The 18,785-nt window shown below is 41.0% G+C and overlaps 1 protein-coding gene across 12 annotated transcripts in view; it reads left to right on the forward strand.

Moving 5' to 3' along the window:
• Positions 1–18,785, forward strand: part of TPK1 (thiamin pyrophosphokinase 1) — a 306,307-nt gene that overhangs the window by 179,045 nt on the left and 108,477 nt on the right. For 11 of the 12 annotated variants that reach the window (XR_015706569.1, XR_015706568.1, XR_015706576.1 and 8 more), the window contains one exon: positions 16,858–17,004. The exons of the other annotated variant lie outside the window; for it this stretch is intronic. Coding sequence is in view for 8 of the 11 variants with exons in the window: in XM_087766368.1 (XP_087622494.1) it covers positions 16,858–17,004 (147 nt within the window). In the remaining 3 variants the exon portion in view is untranslated. The remainder of the gene's footprint in view (positions 1–16,857; positions 17,005–18,785) is intronic. 12 annotated transcript variants of the gene reach the window in all.

An 18,785-nucleotide genomic window follows, 5' to 3' on the forward strand; every position in this document is an offset into this window, starting at 1 on the left:
CAACTCTCCCCCTCCCCTTCCACAGTTTGGCTTGGGAGGCCCACTTGTTTAGTCTCTCTGAGATGCAAAGTTAAAATTCCTTGGGAATTTCCAACATGATGAGTCAGTGGCAGATGTGCTCTTGGGATTGCTGCCCTTTCCTCCCCATGGAGCAGTCGTTCGTAAGGGCTGAGCTCTCTCCTCCGCTCTGTGCCTACGGTTGAAAGGAATTGAGAGGAAACAGCTGCTGCATCCTCTTACCAACAGGGAGGGCAAGACTCGCGTAAGAAAATGCAAACAACAGCGCAAGATGGAAGGAGATGTATAAACCTCCTCTTTTCCCACTTCCATTGTAGCACAAAATTTGCCTGACTTCCTGAGATCGCTGTACTGCAACAAAGCAGCAAGAGATGGAAATGCCAATACCACTCCCTCTTTCTTCTCTCCTCGCTCCTGGCTGATAAATAACTAACCAGTTTTTGTTTAAGCTATTTTGAAATGTCTTGATCTTCTAAAGGAAATATATGTCCATGGGACACTTCAGAGTTCTGTCGCACAACGCCCATCTGTAATTGTGTCTCCTCTTGCTGCCCTCAGTACATACTGTTGTTCATCAGGTTTTTTTTCCCCATCAGTATAGACAGAGATGGAAGGGTTTCTCCATACACTTCTCTTATCTGTCTGGCTGTGAGCCAGGAAACTCTTTATACGATAGTTTATTCTGCCCCCCCCCCCCCCCCCCCCCCCCCAATTTGTCAGAACAGAGGAGCCACCTACGCGTAGGATTTGTTTTGACTTTGGCAAGTAAGGTGCTTCCCTCTTAACAGAATTACTCTTAGAATGAAGGAGACTTGAGTGTTTCCTGGATTCAGTTCATAATCAAATCCCAGCTATTGCTATAGAGGGATTTTTTTAAGCTATCACAAGGTTTTATAATGAATAATCAATGTGTGGTTAAAATAAGAGCAATGGGAACATGACAGCTTACAGATATGATTAAACAATAAGTAGCCTGTTTGTAAAACTTCGAATTCTTTGATCACTCTCCTAGGTAAAGCCCTATTAAGTTGGCTAAAGGATACTGCATTGTAATCCTCGATGATATTTTGTAAAGTACAAGCCAGAGTGTAATTGCAGTAATTGCGTACAGTTCATGACAATGCACTAAACCTAAGATTTCAGTTCAGTGATATTTTCATGCTGTTATATGTAAGATGTGCTTTAAATACAATCTGAGTTTTTCAGAGGTGCAAGAAGTAACACAGGTATGTTTCCTAAAACTAAGCACCATGTTCATTAAATCCTAGCTGCTACTTGCTTGCAATGTCTGTACCATAAAACATAATAAGACACTATCAGGCAATTCATGCACACTAGCTAAAGCATACATTTCTATTTTTGGTTTTCTGCATTTTCTGACATAAGGAGTTTCAAGAAGTCGTTGATTCAACTTAGGCAGATAATATGTGAAATTTAAGCAAATGGAACCCAAAACTGTATCACAACTGTATAAATTACTAGTTTGGGTTACCTAGCATTTATACCTAGCATTAGGTATAATTGATTAGTAGGAGGCTTGGTGATTCTTCTGGATGTCCTGATAATGCAGTGCTTAGCTTGATGCCTGGTCCCCCAATAACACAGAGATTCTGAGGACTTGCAACATATACTGGCTTATGGATGTAACCACTTGGCTCCTCTGAAACTCTAGCCTCTTTAAATACCTAAATTTGCACTTAATTAGGCATCTTTATGGGTAACATTCTGCCATAAAATACGTCAAATTGTAAGAAAACAGACTGTTCAAGCCATAGATCTGAAATCCTTGAGGAGAATGCAAATTTCTTCAAAGCAAGCTGCCATTAAATTCGGTGGTCACCTGGGAAGTACATACAGCTGAGAAGAAAGGAAGATCCCGGGTCTGAAAACTAGCAGTGGATAGAGATGGGGTTCTTCATCTGCATTTGCATTTTTGGCATGAAGTGCAAACTTGCATGTAACAATGTGGGTTTTTTTCCTTCTGGAAAAAATATCATAAAAGCTTTCCTTTTAACAGAGAGCATTAACTAGGTGGAATATGTCTTCCTGGTTCCAGGAAAAATATGTACGTCTCCAGCTTTGGTTTTTACCCAATTTGTCCAGCTTATCCAGAGCACTTGTCAAAGAGGAATATGACAAAGAGACACTACAAATCTGTTTCCCCATGATTTATAGTTGAAGTTACTAAACAAAGGAAGTATCTCTTTGGTATCTTAAAAAAAAAAATGGTACCACAGTCATGCTGTGTTTGCTGCTCTTTCTGGGTAGCAGTATGTTAAGCTAGGAAATTAATTACATTCAGTGCATACCATGGATCCACAATCCTGTGACATAGTTTGGATGAAATTCAACTGTGAGGAGCCTGAAGTATTTGAAACAGATGTTCCTCCATTGGTTAGAGAATAAGTTATCATTTCTCTGCTATACTGAACGGATAAAATTTCTACTCTGATCTATCAGTCACCTCAATGGAAGTCCTATATCAAGGAGGTTTTTGAGCTCACACGAACATATAAGGGCAATAGTTTGTTCCAAAGGAATTAAGTTTGTGTAATTTACTTTCCATGCCTCTGCACCTCCATCCTCCTCCTCCTCTTCCTTCCTGCTCACCCAAATAGCTTTTGAACAAATAACTTTTGAACAGAGGAACAGAGTACTGAAAGATAATCATGTCGAACAGCTTTCTTAGAGGTCACCTGAGTGGGAGTGAAGGTGAGACAGACACTCAGTGCCTGCACTGGAGAGAAGGCTGCAAAGTTAGTTTAGACTTTACTGGTTGTTGGAGAATTCAGTTTGAGAAGAGGCCTTAGAAATGCCTTTACCACAAGGAAAGATGCAATTGGAGTTGGCGGTCAACTGAGACACAAACCTGGGAGAAAAAAACACCTTGTTAGTCCTTGAACTCCTTGTTCAATATAAACAGCAGTAATTCTGTCTTCTAGAATAATTAGCGAAATTCACAACTGCTTTTTCCTTGTGTCTCAAATAAAAACTCTTAGAATAGTTTCTGAATCCTCAGGGTCATTCATTTCTGGTTTACATTGCTTATTTTGGTTGCATAGCCAAGTCTTGCAGAAAGCAGCGTTGGGTCATTTTGTGATATCTAAGTCACATAATTATATGTATTTATAATTGCATACTGCAGTGAGTGTTAGAACAAGCAGTACCCCTTATATGTGCAAGCTAGAATCAGTCTTAATTTTCACTCTCCACAGCCCTAACTCATTTGTGAATTGCATTGTATTGGATGGGTGAAGCACCACCAACAGAATCTGACTCCTGAAGTTTCTTTCCAACCTAAAGGCTGTTAGATATTTCTCTTTCTGCATGACTGTGAGTATGCGTGCACACACATGCACGTGCATGTATGTATATAAACACACGAATTTTCTGGCAGTATACCTCCCTGGCCCTATGTGATGCTTTTTTAATGTCTTAATAACTCTGTCTTTATTTCTGCCATGTGTTTCTTTTACGTTGTTTATGGTCTATTGAACGCTTAGGTGTGCAAATTTTGCTTTACTGCTTTAATCACTATTTTATCCATTCTGTGGTTATGTGAGTACTTTCCTTTCTTCATTACAAGACCTTCAAGTAAACTTATTTACAGTAATTTCTGTCTGGTGCTACTTTCTGTTCTTAATTTTCTCTCTTGTAACACAAGCTATTTCAAGAAACCAACTGAACTGGCAAAATTATAGGCATGCTTACAATATTTCTTATTTAGAGATCAACAGATCTTGCATTAAAAGTGAACATTATTATCTTCGATTTGCAGATCAGAAAGCAGAAGTACAGAAGCAACTTGTCCACAGTCTCCCAGCATGGTAGTGGTACCGTTGGGGATGATCCTCCAATTCCCAACCTTCATCAAATGCTCTTTCCATAACAGTGTCCCTGCTCTGACTCACAGGCAGCTCATAGCAGCTCACGTCAGTGAGAAGTGGAAGTGTGTTTATCAATTGTGCAGCTCCAAGAAGAACCCTCATAATGTAAAGATAGATTTAAGCCATTATCTTTATCTCAGAGTTACAAACTCTGCTTTCTTTAACTGTTTCATCTAAAATACCATTTAGTCTTAAAACTAAGCTCTGGGACTTTTCATTTAACTTTATTATCTTTTCTGCTTAAAAAAAGTTAAAGCAGCTCATTTGGTTATATGGGCTGAAGAGATAAAAAATGAATTTTATTGAAACCTACATGCCTTTTAGTGGTTTAATGTTAGTGTGTTTAAATTGATAAAAGCATCAGTGTCAATATGAAAAAGTGAAAAAATCCAAACCAACTCTTCCTAAATTCCCTTTGCAGTAAAGGGATACTAAACTAACATTTCCATTTTAAAATTACACTTTAAAGGTTGAGTCTGTCAGCAGTCTAGGATATTACTTCTTTTAAGGGAATGCAAGCATTCTTCTCTTTGTCCTTTTAAAGAAAGTGTCAAATCAGTCCACTGTTTTTTCTGTTGAGGGAGGCTAAACTAAACATAATGTTAGTGAAGTCCTGTGTTTATGAAGTGCTGAAGAGAAGACAATGAAGTGATGTTCATGTAGCACGTTCAGCTGTGCAGTGTTCAAACAGCTTATTAAGCACTCTCTGGTTTGTCTTTACATAAAAGAAAAAGACCCTGAAGGAAAACAGAAAAGACTCTAAAATGAAAATCAGAAAATACTTTAAAAGAGAATAATTTTTTACATAAAGAGCAGTCCCATGTAGAAAGGGTATAATTATTGCACGTACCGGGCTCAGTTTGACTTAGCTTTCGTTTTGTCTATCAGTTGAGGTTATTCCTGATGACGTGACATTTTTGTAACAGTAAATATATCAGCTTCAGTTCCTGACCGAACAGTAATTTTGCTGCCCACGTTAGTAGTTGGTAATTTCATGCCAGATCACTACTTGTTTTCATTTCTGAAAACTTTTGGACACTCGGAACAGTAGCGGGAATGGCTTTTAAAGGAAAGCCTAGGAATGGTGACAGGCCGTTACCAGGATTTAGGAACAGGGAAGTAACTAAATACTATAAAGAGGGGGAGAGGCAGTCTGGAAGATACCAAAACTGGCATGGAGCTGGAGTGTGAAGCTTTTACAAGGACCCTGAAGTCTGTGGCTCTATCTCCAAATTCCGTATAGGAGGCAGGGCTAGGAATGAACCTGTTCAGTTTTGGTGGCACCGTTGAATTTTTCTTCTTAATGTCTCACAGGAGGAGAATAGAAAATGCAAATGAAATGCATTCTAGGGGAAGCTAAATACATGTAATGAAAAGGTTTCTATACTGTCAAGTGCTGTATCAAAAGATTTTCATGAGTTATTAATAGTAATCCTCTTCATAAACCTTTCCTATCATAAAGAAACAAATGGATCTGAAGTGTTTCCTGTTAATTCCCACTTCTAAAATATAGAATTTCATAATACCTTTCAACAGGATTAAATCCCTCCTGTAGGGTGTACAGACATATCCTTGAGTACTGACTATTTTGACTCTAAGGTCCAAATCCACCGTCCAGGAATGAAGTATCTAATACATCTTTCCTACTGTTGGATTATTTTAAGGCTTCCCATTGTAAAGGTATGGCAAAGTACATTTCTTGTAATACAGGATATCAGAATTTGCCACTTCCCGCAGAGAAACACCCTAATTTCATGTGAAGGAAGCAGGCTGTCTGCCTGTTCCGCTATAGCTGTGGGCATCAAGACACACTGAGTATCTTTGTGTTAGAATAATTTCATGCAAAATGTGTGTTTGCAAGAACACAGCGCATCACATACTGAGAAATTCTCTTATGTAATCCCTGTATACTCTACTGGGGCTTGTGCTTGGTCTATGGAGATAATGTAAAGGAAAAAAGCAGAAGCAGAGTGGGATTTCTGGAGAATACATTCATTTTTGTCTGTTTGTTTAAAAAAGATAAAGCCCATATCAAGCTTTGGGAGGGGAAGAACAAGGGAAAAAACCACTGTTTCTTTAGGCAGTTCAGGGGATGGGAGAGATCAAGGATGAGCTCGCCAAGACTGTGGAAGCTAATAAGGAAGCAAGCTACTGTTCTCCCAACTTAGTCAAAGGCTAAATATATTTGAAACAGAAAATGTGAGGTTACTACAGGCGATTTACTGTTCCCTTTGTAACCACCAATTTTGTCCTGTTTATAACTATTTTTGACAGGAGGGGTGATTCTCCTCCCCCCTCCAGCCCCTTCTGCTTTACAGGAGCACAGCTCCCCTGATAGCAGCTATTGCTGATGTAACTGCCTCCACGCTGGGAAAGTGGTTGGGCTACACTGACATACCACTGTTCTGCCGTACTTGCATTGACAGAGTCTTGGAGGTGGATGTTGTAGCAGGAAATCTTGAACAGCCATAGGTTTTGACACCAGGAATTTCTCTGCAGTCCAAGGACTGAGAGCTCAGTTTGTTGCCTGAGATTTTATAAATAACTTGGTTTATTTTTTTTCTGCTTGACACATGAATACTGTGGTGTTACGAAATCTCCCGTAAGTTATGAGTATTTTTATGAAATTCTGTTTAGTTAATGGAATGTAAGTTTATAATTAAGCATATTAAAACAATTGTGCTGGTAAAGCAAATTTTAACTGCAGATTATAATAGTCAGGGCATTTTTTACGTCTCAAATATGATTTCTTTCTACTAAATTGAGATGCTTGTCAAGAATAAATGACAGGGTTTTGGCTATTGGTGAGACAGTTTCATAAAAAAAAACAAAACAAAAAAACAAACCTTTAGCAGTTTTCCACATCCGTGAGTGCAGAAACACTGGCTTCAGAGAGAACAGTTTCATAACTTCATACACTGCAGTGATCTGGTCCTTCAAGCAGTAGGTGAATCAACAAATTAACTTTTTTCTGTGGCTGCTTTTTTTATCCTGTTCAAGGAAACTTATTTAACCAAAGTAGTGCATATAAGAACGCTTCCTTACTGAGTCTGGGGTTTGGGGTTTTTTTTTCCTCTTTTTGTAGCATTGTATGGCCTTTGAGAAGAGCAACAGTGAAACTGTAATATTGATCAAATCTTTTGAAGCTGTGGTGGGTCTTTCTCTTTTTTTTGTTTTGCTTACCTAGAAATGAGTATTGGGGGTGGAGGGGAGAGAAGGTATTAAGACTGTTGCAAAGTAAAAGTGTGTGGCTCGTGCTATGTAGAAATGGTTTAGCCTGAAGCCCTGAGGCCTCACTGTCTTCTGCTTCTACTTCTCCTCACTTTAACTCTGGACCTCTTGGCTGGCACCAACAGTGTTCAAGAAGGGGTGGAAGGGCTTACAGTAATTAACCTCTTCACAAATATTGTGAAAATGAGGCAGCCTGCTAATACTTGAAAGGCCCCTACAGTATTCCTGCTGTAAAAAAGGCGGTTATCAGAGGTAGGGGTTGAAGGGTGTTCATAGCAGAGCCACACTGGCAACCAGGCTTTGCTAGTTCTGATGCTCATGCTGTTCTTCTTTTAATCAGCTACCTTTTAATTTGACTTTGTCACTGCTAAGGAGGAGACTTGGGGGATGGTCTCATCAACTTGCCTAAAGAACCCATCGAGCTTCCCTTTTAAACAACTGAACAACTAAGCACCGAACAATTAAAGCTCAATATTTTGTGCAAACTAAATGTGAGCATAAAATGTTTACAGCTTCACAAGCGCCTCCAGTTTAAGAAATCATGCTTCATTTCTTTTTAAGTGCATGGCTAAATTTATATGGTCTAGAGGACAGTGTAGAAAAATAAAATAGATTCTGTAATGGGTGTAAGCTGAAATTATTCGGGCTATGTTTAGCTTACCTGCTATAAATACTGAACCTACTCTGAAAAGGAAAATTGGCATCCAAGATCCTAACCTACTTCCTTCAATATAAGTATATCTCCAGCCTCTTAGAAACAAGTGTATAAATTCAACACTTCTTTTTGCAAATCTGTACTCCCATGGAAAAAAAAATGATAATTCTGTACTGCCCAAGTATTCAGTGAAATCACTCAAAAGAGGAACCATTCATAGAATAGGGCCTGGGAGACATGGGAAAAATTTTCCGTCTTTAGTTTCAGGTCTTATATCTGTCCCTTGAGTATAATAGGACAGGCTATTATCCCCTTGTTCGTCATGAAGATTAATGTTCAGACCAGCTGAAACTATTACTGTTCTGTTGGGACCTATTGGGAGATCTTCAGACCGGTGTGAACCTAAGTTTAAACTTTTTAAATAGCAGAGCTAACGCCTCGTCCTAGTTAGGCACAAATGGCTCCTTCGCCATTATCTCCTCTGTGATGCTGCTGCAGGAAAATGAGGATGCCCTACAGCTCTGCATTATTTGTGGCGTCTTTTTATACAGACTTCATTGCTAAATGTTAAGATACGCAGGGAAAGTGCCTGAGCCATTAACTCTTACTCAGATGAAGTAAAAAAATAAATAGCATCACTCTTTAATGGAAATGGAGATTTTTTTAATTTCCTTTTCTGTATTTTGTACAGAATGCTTTCCCTGAAAAATCTGTGATTCTTCCCTTAAAATTTGATACCTAAATTTAACGTGACAGAATGGAAATAAAACTAGGCAGAAAATTAGCTTTAAAGAAAAGATGCATCTGGTTTAGGAAGCCACAGGAAAAGATCTCACCTCTCATAGTGTTGAAGTCGGCCTTCTCTGTTCATCTAAGCGCCTGCGGGCTGCTGGTGGAGCATTTCATACAACGACCTTTGTCTGCAGAAAATCTACCCCATTTCCTTGAAATACCACAGGTTTGTTTAGCCACCCTTGCAGGCTTTCCAAGGGTCCTGGACCAGCACCTGGGCAGGAGCTGAAACAAAACCACAGGAAGGTGTGGTGAAAAAGTAAAGGGAGCTTTGTGGCTGAGAGACACATCTTATGTTTGTCTCAGGCTTCTAAAGAAATAGAAATAATAATGAGTTAAGCAATGAGGGTTATTTGTTAGGCTGAAGTAGGGACTTGTATTGGGTTTGTGGGCCCAGGTGCTGGCGGGAGGCTGCAGGGGTCTCTGGGAAGGGAGGGGAGGGGAGGCCGAGGATGCCCCGCGCCGGACACAGCCGGTTCCAGCCGGCTCCAGCGGCCCCACCGCAGGGCACAACCGAGCCCCTCAGCCACGGGCGGGGCCTCGGGGAGAGCGCAGCTGAGGAAGGGCAAAGCGCTGCCCGGCGGCGAGGGGAGAGGGAAAAGGTGTGAGGAGCAGCGCTGCGAGCCCCGAGGGGAGAGCGGGAGGGGGGGAGGAGGGGCTCCCGCCACCACTCCCGCCACCACTCCCCCCCCGCAGAGATTCCTCTGGAGCCCGGCCGGAGCGGGTGGATGCCTCCCGAGGGAGCTGCGGCCTGCCGAGAGCCCGCGCTGGGGCAGGTATCCACCCTGCAGCCCATGGAGGGCCATGGTGGAGCAGATATCCATCCCCACTGCCGCCAGTGGAGGGCCCCATGCCAAAGCAGGTGGATGTGCCCTGAAGAAAGCTGCAGCGTGTGGCGAGGAGCCCATGCAGGGGCAGGCTCCTGGCAGGAGCTACAGCCTGTGGGGGGCCTAGGCTGGAGCAGTTTGTTCCTAAAAGACTGTACCCCGTGGAGAGGACCCCACGCTGTAGCAGGGGAACAACGTGAGGAGGACGGAGAGGCAGAGAGGAGCCGGTATGGACTGACCACAGCCCCGCATTCCCCTGCACCGCTCGGGGAAGGCAGGAGATAGAGGGGTCAGGAATGAAGGAGTGAAGTTGGGCCTGGGAAGAATGGTGGTGGAGAGGTGGTTTTAGTTTTGGAGTTTTTTTCTCTCTAACTTGATTTTTAATTGGCAATAAATTAAATTAATTTTCCCCAAGTCGAGTCTGTTTTGCCTGTGATGGTAATTGGTAATTAACAGTCTCCCTGTCCTTGTCTTGACCCATGAGCTTTTCCATCTTATTTTCTCCCCCTCTCCTGTTGAGGAGGGGGAGTGAGAGAGCAGCTGGGGTGGGTGCCTGGCCACCAGCTAAGGTTAACCCACCACAGGACTGCAAAGGAAATAAAGAAGTTGTCAGGGCTCATGGAGGTGTGCAGAGGCGCGCACGCTCCCATTGATGTACGTCCAGGGATATATATCTTGTTCATGGGCTAGCAGGCAGAACTTGGAGTGTCTCTGATCCACCAGGTCCTGAGCTGCCAGGGACCTCCCTCTACAAGACTCTCTCTCTGCCAGCGCGCTGTAGCAGGAGCCACGGTCCATGCAAGGCTTCCTGATCTGGATCATGATCTGTATCCCTTTGGGGGAATAACAGAGGTTTTTAGGGAGAGTCTTTGCAGCCTCTTCCCTGTGCAGTACCCTTCCCATCTGCAGACCCTGCAGGACTGGGTTAAGGTCAGCACAGGCTTAAGGCTGGCTCTGGTTGAGGAGTACGGGATGACAGACGTCAGCACGGCGGGGTTGGGATCCTGCTGGCAGGGAAGCGGTGGGTTGTAGTTGTGTTGTCCTGCTGATCCTGTGACAACAGGGAAGCGTGTTGGAGGGAGGGGAAGGAAGGCTACTTTGCTGAAGACTGACAGCCAGAGTTAAGTGAAATGTGAAATACAAACAGATCCTCTTGAAGAAGATAGGATCGCTTTTTTTCCTGCCTTGAGTTGTTCGTTGATGGGAGGGTTTAGTTTGTTTTTCCTTTTTTTACTCCTGGAGGCAGTATACGAAGAGATTAAAAGCACAGCATGTGCCAAACACAGCTTTTGGCACTAGATGCGAGTGGATATGAGATCGTTACAGAGATTTTCTAGACCATTTTAGCATAATCTTTTGAGGGTCTCTTGCATTGCTGCTAATATAAATCCAGGGCTTGCTTTCTTAGGAATATGATAGTTTACAGTGATTGGTTTTACAAATCCATGGAGGTAATACTGCAGTACGGACTGTGGATTACAGTGGTTCAGCTGTGGGAACAGAAAGGTTAGCTTGATGCTTGTGGATGTCTTTTCATACTGTTTTAAAAGATGAGAAGATTTTATGATTTTTCAGAAGACATGTGATTGATAGTCCTGGAATCCTCGTTCATGCACAGAATAAATGTGTAAGGGTCAAAACCAGCACACACTTTCCTCCAAAGCCTTAGTGAACAGATTGCTGTAAGAGTTTTAGTGCGCTTTTGCCTACTCACAACAGCAAGGTAACAGTCTGGAGTAGGGACAAGCCCTTCACCCAGAAAATTTGAGGCAATAAGGACTTCCAGTGACCCTGATCTCACACACAGCACGAATTGTAGAGCTGCGCTCCACCTGACCGGTAGTAGCAGAGCGGGAGTTACTGCTGTCCCTACTCTACCTGAGGCACAGGGAGTACTGTTTGATCAAGGTCGTACAGGAATATTCACCACAAGACCAAGCAGTCAAATTCAGATTGCTTGGGGTCCAGCAGTTCATGTGGATTTTGCAGATTAGGTTTCTGTAAGTAAGAAACAATAAAGTCAATGGTTATGAAGTTTATGTTCCACAAAATTTGTGCCAGATGATGTTATGTCCACCCTCAAACGTTCCGTTTACCTGCAGGAGAGAGCAAAGCCAAAGCACTGAAATGAAATCAAGTCATTTGACCAGAGATGTAAACACAAGTCAATAGTAGAAGCAAGATTAAAATGTTTCCAGCTACTCAAATCTGTGACTGGATTTTGAGATTATCTTTCCCTTTTCCATCCTACCATCATACATGTAGCTTGTTTTAAGCAGACAAATACAATCTGTTTGCATGCTTATTGTCATTAGCAGAAAGAGTTAATCTCTTATTTGAAATAAACAGGGTTACAAACAGAGAAAGCACTTGGGTAAAAATGTAAGACAACATAAGAATCAACAAATGCTTTTTGAAGGAGCTGGAACAATATAATATAAAGGTTAGTGGAATCAGTGAGGTGGTGATGAAGCTGATTGAAGGTTATCATCTCAGGTACACAGACAGGATGGCAGCCTTTGGCTGAGAGCCCTTGTTCCCATGAAGAGTCAGATAGCTGAAGCAACGAGCAAATTCCAGCTAGAGTAAAGAGGATTCTACCTGAGCAAAGTTCAGATGCTGCTGTGTGGCTGCGCATATCATTCCCGTAGGAAATTAATGCCATACCGTTTACGTAAAACACTGAGCTAGAGAGCCGGTATAGTCAACTAAAATGGAGAGTATCTTGCTATATATTCAGCATTGGGTTGTGGGATTTTAATAGTTCATTAAATTTACATTGCAGTTTTGTGGATGATATAAAAAAATGACTGTGCTCTGAACAGCCCAAGAGCACTAATACGGCCATGGGAGAATGAGCTGAAATCTGCTCTGGCTCATTCGTTATCAAGGAAAGTGCTTGCTGTGTTTTAAAGTCTTCAGTACTGAAGCTGATGCAGAGACCAGAAAGGATATATCTGAATTTTCAAACCACATCCTGAACTGACAAAATTGCCTTACGAAGCAAAAAAATGCTTTTCTTGTAGACTGGTCGAAATTGATAAAGTGTCAAAGCAATAAAGCAATAATAAATGTAGCATTCACACTACTGCTTAATTGTTTGCTTTTCAGTATATAATATACTTCAATATATATGTATCTCGGCATATAATATATTTCGACATACTATGCGTGTTACTACAATAACTTTATTCTCTATATCATATTCCTCCAAAATTTTAAATTAAAGGAATATGCTTATGAATGGTAGGAAATGAAGAAAGGCTGTGAAAGGTGAAAAGATATCACTGAAGTGAGGTGATAACAGGAAGCTATGTTCGAATCAGATACGATATCTGACCTGTAATTGGCATAGAAATATCTTGGGTATTAGCAGTGGATGGTCTCCATGGTCTCAGAGGGAGGGAGGTTTATTCATGGCTCCAGAGCTTTTACAACATCTTGATTACTGTTGCCTTCCCTTTTACCTTTAGGGAAGGTCTTTTTTGGGGTTCATTCAGTGCCACTGGTTGTTGTCAGTAAATGTGTTCCCTTTCACCTGCCCATCTCTCTGAGACTTAGGCACGTTTGTTTGCAAGTTGTCTGGCTGAAACTGAGCTCATGTCAAAGAAAGTCCTTTGAGTTGTCTGTCCAGAGCCCTACCCACACCCTGGGGAGAAGATTTCTTATCAGAGATGAGGAGCACAGTTTTGAAAAGAGGGGGCATCCTTTGCTGACAGTTCCAGCCTTGGACTTTGCTCTTAGATGTCACGGCGACGCTGACATTACAAAGCTAGATATTGCACTCTTTTCACCCACCCCAGGCAGTTCCCAACTTCCTGTGTCCTTTCACTCTTCTCCTTAAATACGTGTTTCTCAATCATGTAGTGAACATCTTCTTTGTATTTAACCCATCCGTACCAGAAAGAAGAACGTCAGCTGGACCAGTTCCCACAGAAAGATAGTGTTTTGGAAGCCTACGAACAGTCCACAGCAAGTTGTCCATTTCAGTAGTCTCTGTGAGAGTGGAAGCAGGAACCTGAGCAACTTCACTTCTTCGTGGTGACAGCCTCGGCTCCCCTTGGTTACTGCACCCTCTAAATTACAGCTTAGGGGGGAAGGAAAAAGTACATCCCTGAATTGCCAGTACAAAGTCTTTCTTTATGCTTCCCTTCTCCTTTTAACTACCCTGCTGTTTGGTAGTGACTCCTAAAACTCTTTCAAGAGATACTAATGTATAGATGTATTGTTTAAAGATGACTGAATCCCACCCTTAGATCTTCAACTCTTTCTAAATTAAAGCTCTCTCGCCTTTAAAGATGCTATGCAGTATGTTTAAGTCAGGTTATAGATAGTCTAAGAGAATACGGTGCCCTCTGCACTGTGCCTGCAAAGATCTAAGTTTTTCTTTGTAGTTATTTAGGATTTTTTATCCTTTTTTCAGGAAATGAATGGCGCCGTGTGAAAACAAATTGTGTAAGGGGACTGGTGACAGGACATTTAAGTGAAGCATGGACATTTCAATTGAAGTACAGTGTGTTAGTCAAATGCTACCTGCTGGGCTGATTAGCAGTAACAGTATAATTCTGTAGCCTGTGTTATACAGGAAATCATAGTAGAAAAATGTATGGCCTTTCCTGGCTGTAGTGTAGGAATATATAAATGTCCTGTGCTTTGATATTCACTTTGTCTTAGGTTCTGGAATGACCAAGAGTCGTGTATGTGCTTTCATGGCACATCCATTTTCTTAAGTGCTTGGCAGAGCGAGAGGAGCAGTGATTGCAGGGAAGGAACCGATTGTTTTGTTAGTTTGTGTTGTGGTTTGTTTTTTTTTTTTTTTTAACAGAGGTGATAGCTTTAGGATTAAAAGGCTCTTGAGGTTTTTGTTGGGCTTAGCCTCTCTGTGTTTTTGTTAAATAAACAAAGTGCGTATACCTAGACCTTCAAACAGAGGCTTTAGAAGTCCTACAATGTCTGGATGCCTGTCACTGCTGCCAAGATTATATAGTGAAAGGCAGGACTGTCAGCCATCACAGAAGTGCAGAATTTTAGCTTTTCTCTCTGCCTGCTCCTCTCATACTCCAGCTGGGTTTGTTTGCGTACCTGTCACATACTTGTATTTTTCAGTTTCACAATCCATGCAAACCCTAAATAATAGCTACATTCCCTTTTCAGATATCTTTATTAGCGTTCTCCCAACATGCCACAACCCAAAACCTCTGTTTTGTGAACGCCTTTTCAGCAGATCTACTCCGTGCTAGATTGGTTTTATTTTCTTACTTTTTGGGCACCAATCCACAAGGTCACTGCACTGTTGCTATTGAATAAAGAGTAGGACTTCAGGATCACTTCTGTCATACTTTAAAATACAGAAATTGTTATGTTGTTCTTCAACTTGCAGTACTCTGACAATCTCTATCACAAAAAGATGCAGTCAGTGAGCACTTCGTTGTTTCAGATAGGTCCTGTGCTTTGCAATAAGTACATGTGTGTGAATAACAGAGCAGGATTTGCCTGACATACTGACAGTTTTACAAGGGAAGGAAGACACACTGAGAATGTTATTGCATCATTTTAATTACAAGTCAGAGGGAACTCTGTGTTTCCTTCATTCTTACCTTTTAAGCTGTAGAAAAAGTCAAAGCCAAAACAAACAAGTTCATGTATGATGAGACATATATACCAAGAAACAACACAGTAGTTTCTCAGCTTTTTGAAGGCTAGGCTAGGCTAATATTTAAGCTTCAGTCCCATTGCTCTCAAGAAAAGCAACATATATGTGGATTACTGATTCTTTGCAAAGTCACCTTAACTTCACTGTGGTTCCAGGTTAATGTAGCACATTTTCCCCATGGCCCCCGTTGGGGTGGGGGGCATTTTTACTGCTAGTTTACTGGTAGGGAACTGTTGTGGGTGGGTCTTTTTAGTAGTACTATTTTCAGATAATTGATCCATCTTTTTTAATCACAGTCATCACCAGTCAAACAAGAGCAGTTTGTTTCTACACTGGGATCAATAAAATGGAAAATGTATAAGCTTAGCCATTAGCTTTTCCTGGTTTGTCTCCTGTTTAAGGATAGGTTTTCCTACCGTTCGTATTCTATTGGTTGTATGTTAGGTCTGTGTGATCTGTGATCTGTAATCTGCACAGAAAATACATACTGCCTGCAGTACAAGAATAGCTTTTTTGTTTCAGTGTTTGCTGCCAATATAATGTGTTATATTGATCCAGTCTGGCTTCTCAAGTATTTTCCTGATGGTGATGAGAAAGACGGTATTATTCTTCACCAAAAGGAAAAGAGCTTAATTTTCATGCAAATCAATATTCAGCAGAATCGTAAAGCCCTAGCCCTGGTAATAAAAATAGAAGCTGATGCTATTAATACCTCATTCCAGATACACAGAGCACCATTATGTGGCTCCTGGGTTGAGTAAAACTTCATGTAATCACAGTGGCCATAGACTTGAGCCCTATAAAGTTGGAAACTTTACCAGATGGCCATTGCCAAGGCAGCTTCTAAAGACTCTATTGCTGCAGTGTGTTAGGGCTCTAGATATGACTTACTGAGTGGTAGCTTTTTAAAATACAATTACTGAACATAACTGATCCACATTATGGTAGTAATAATAATAATACTTTGCACTCAGTGACCTTTTATCTGAGGACCCAAAAGCTCTTAACCAAGGCTTTTAAATGCTTCCTTTCTGCTTATAGGAAATAAAGTGTTCAGAGGCTTGATGGAGTGTGAGAGAATTGAGCAACAGCAGTCCAACTCCATGGCCTATTGCAAGCAGTCAGGCGGTGCTCTCTGTGGGTCTGGGACTGGGACAGGAGAGCGCTCCTGTCCCTGTCCCTGTCCCTGTCCCTGACAGCTGGGAGATGATGTGCCAGTTGCTTGGGGTGGAACCTCCTACTTCAGTATTACTTTTAATCTTGAGTAGAGCCAGCCTGTGAATGGGATTGCTTGTACATTAAAATGCTGTGTGGCAGGAATGAGAACGATATACAATGGCCCTAACTTGAAATTTCCTTTATTCGCTCTGTAAACTGTGAGGATAATACTGAAACAATGTTAAGATCTGGGGATGAAAGATAATAAGGCTCAGATATGCCACACTTAGCTGAGGGGCTTAGATGTGGAGTGATATATCTTAGGCTCTGTATATTCAGGGCAGGCAGATAAGTACCTGCAAAGGCTGGCCTGTATTTTAGGGAGAATAGTTATGTCCTTTTTAAAAGTACCACATGTTGGCCATGAATTTACCAAGCTTTAATACTCAGCCTCAAAAATCACATAATGGTATTTATCGGTAATGGGAGTAAATAACTGTATTTGACATTTGCTTTTGTGTAGTCAGTAGTTATTTTTTCTTTTTTTTTCCCCAAAGTGATTCTATTGTTGCTTTTCAGGGTCTAGAGATCATGCCTGAAGGTTTTCTTGGTGACTGTTCTTGTTTTATCTTTTAGATCGATGTGATTGTGACTTTGGGCGGACTTGGAGGACGCTTTGACCAAATAATGGCATCAGTGGAAACGCTTTTTCATGCAGCAAATATCACTCCTTTTCCAGTGATAGTTATCCAGGAGTGCTCGCTGATTTGCCTGCTTCAACCTGTAAGTGTTGTGAAAAGTTACTTCATACTAAACCTGACCTTCCACCCACCCTTTTCTTAATTGTGTTCTGCAGGGTCAGAGCCTAAATATAAAATATATTGCAGGGAAGTGGACAGCGAATGATGGGCTCTGCATTCCTGCCTTGGAAAAGATTGTGTTTAATTTGTTCAGGATAGATTTGTTTCAAAGGGGAGGAGCATAGAAATCTGGAAGGTATGAAAACTGAATTGGGGTAAATAGAGGATTTTGATTATAAGTGGGGAAAAAAAAAATTAAACTTTTAAATTAGATTCCAGTAAGTTTAAATTCAGCACACAGCCCTTTTGCATGTTGAGTAGCAATAAGGATGTCTGCAGTAAGAGGAACAAAAGAAAGATGTAAGAGGAAGATACAAGGGAGTTCCTGACAAAGACGTCAGGCAGAGCTCTTACGTGGTCTCAGTGGTGCAGTTCATTATGATGGGAATCCAGCTAGCATCAACGAGGGAATTTATTTAAGATGTGTTATTTTTGTGGGTTTTTGGGTCTGTTATTCCATTTATTGATTCATGAAACAACACACGCAAAAGATCTTGCTGGGCTTCTGCTTCTAAAATTTCAATTAAAGGCAAATCTAAGCATCAAAGAGTCTTCTCTAACAGTGATTCATTTATGTTTGGAAACACCTTTTTCTGATGTCAGGGTTTCTAGAAGCTTAACTAACTTTCCCATTTTATCTTGGAAAGCTTATTTCATTAAAATAAATAACATTCACAGATAAATTTGACAAAACTCCACACCACACGTGCTTCATTGTAATTTGAGAAAAGCTTTAATAAGGTTCTATGAGATTATAGATTTAAATCCACAGGGGCAGATGCTGTATTAACAACTTTGAAGCACTGTGTCTGCAGGAAAGATAGTAGGCACAGGAGCTCATTTGCCAGTGTGATGAGAAATGACTGTGATCATTAGTTGCACAGCTGAATGGATAGAGGCAGCAGAGTGAGGGGGAAGAGGGCTAAAGGATAACTGTGGTTAAAATCTGAAAGTGAGGAGTAACTCGCTTGTGATTGACTTGTGGGTACGATACTTCACTGAGCGCTGTAAATGAGTTTTAGGATATTTTTAAGAACATACTGAAAAGCAAAATAATATGGAGAATTCCCAATTTAGTTTACAAAACACTTACTTGGACTGGAAAGACTTTTAATTCTTTTCATTCATCTTTTCCATAAGTGGCTTTAAAATGCCATGCCTAAGGTTGCTTTCAGAAATCTTCAATGAATAATTAAACCCTTTGCAACTGGAAAAAAAAATGATAATCTCTGCATTTAAACAGAAATGAGAGGTTGCTAATTGTTTGGGCTTGCTGGAAGCTTCTTTATGTTCTGATTCTAACAATGCCGCATGAGAAGCATGTAATACGTTTTTGTTGGTGGAGAGCGTTCCATAGGATATTATTTTTTTCTGCTGTTCCTGACTGTCAGTCTGCACTACCAGTAACTGACTTCTGTAACTTAAGGCTGTTTCTAGCGTTCAGAAATAAAGGGCAGATATAGGGGGCAGGCCATTTAAACCATCTTAATGCTAACTTTGACACAAAATTGCTTTTCATTGTTGGTTTAAACTTGCCACTGTCAGCATCTTCAGTCAACTGTCGTGGTACCTCCAGGTGATAATATTAATCCTGCATAGTTTAGATAAAAATCGAGTGAGTAGTTTATACACAGAAAGAAAGGAGGATCCTAAACTTGGAAGTACTCTTTTTGTACAGAGTTCAGCGTGATATTTTTCTCTTGT

The sequence above is a fragment of the Nipponia nippon genome, unplaced genomic scaffold (genome assembly GCF_047370975.1).
Source record: "Nipponia nippon isolate SJK-2023a ecotype South Korea unplaced genomic scaffold, ASM4737097v1 scaffold_1, whole genome shotgun sequence".
NCBI classification, from domain to species: Eukaryota; Metazoa; Chordata; class Aves; order Pelecaniformes; family Threskiornithidae; genus Nipponia; species Nipponia nippon.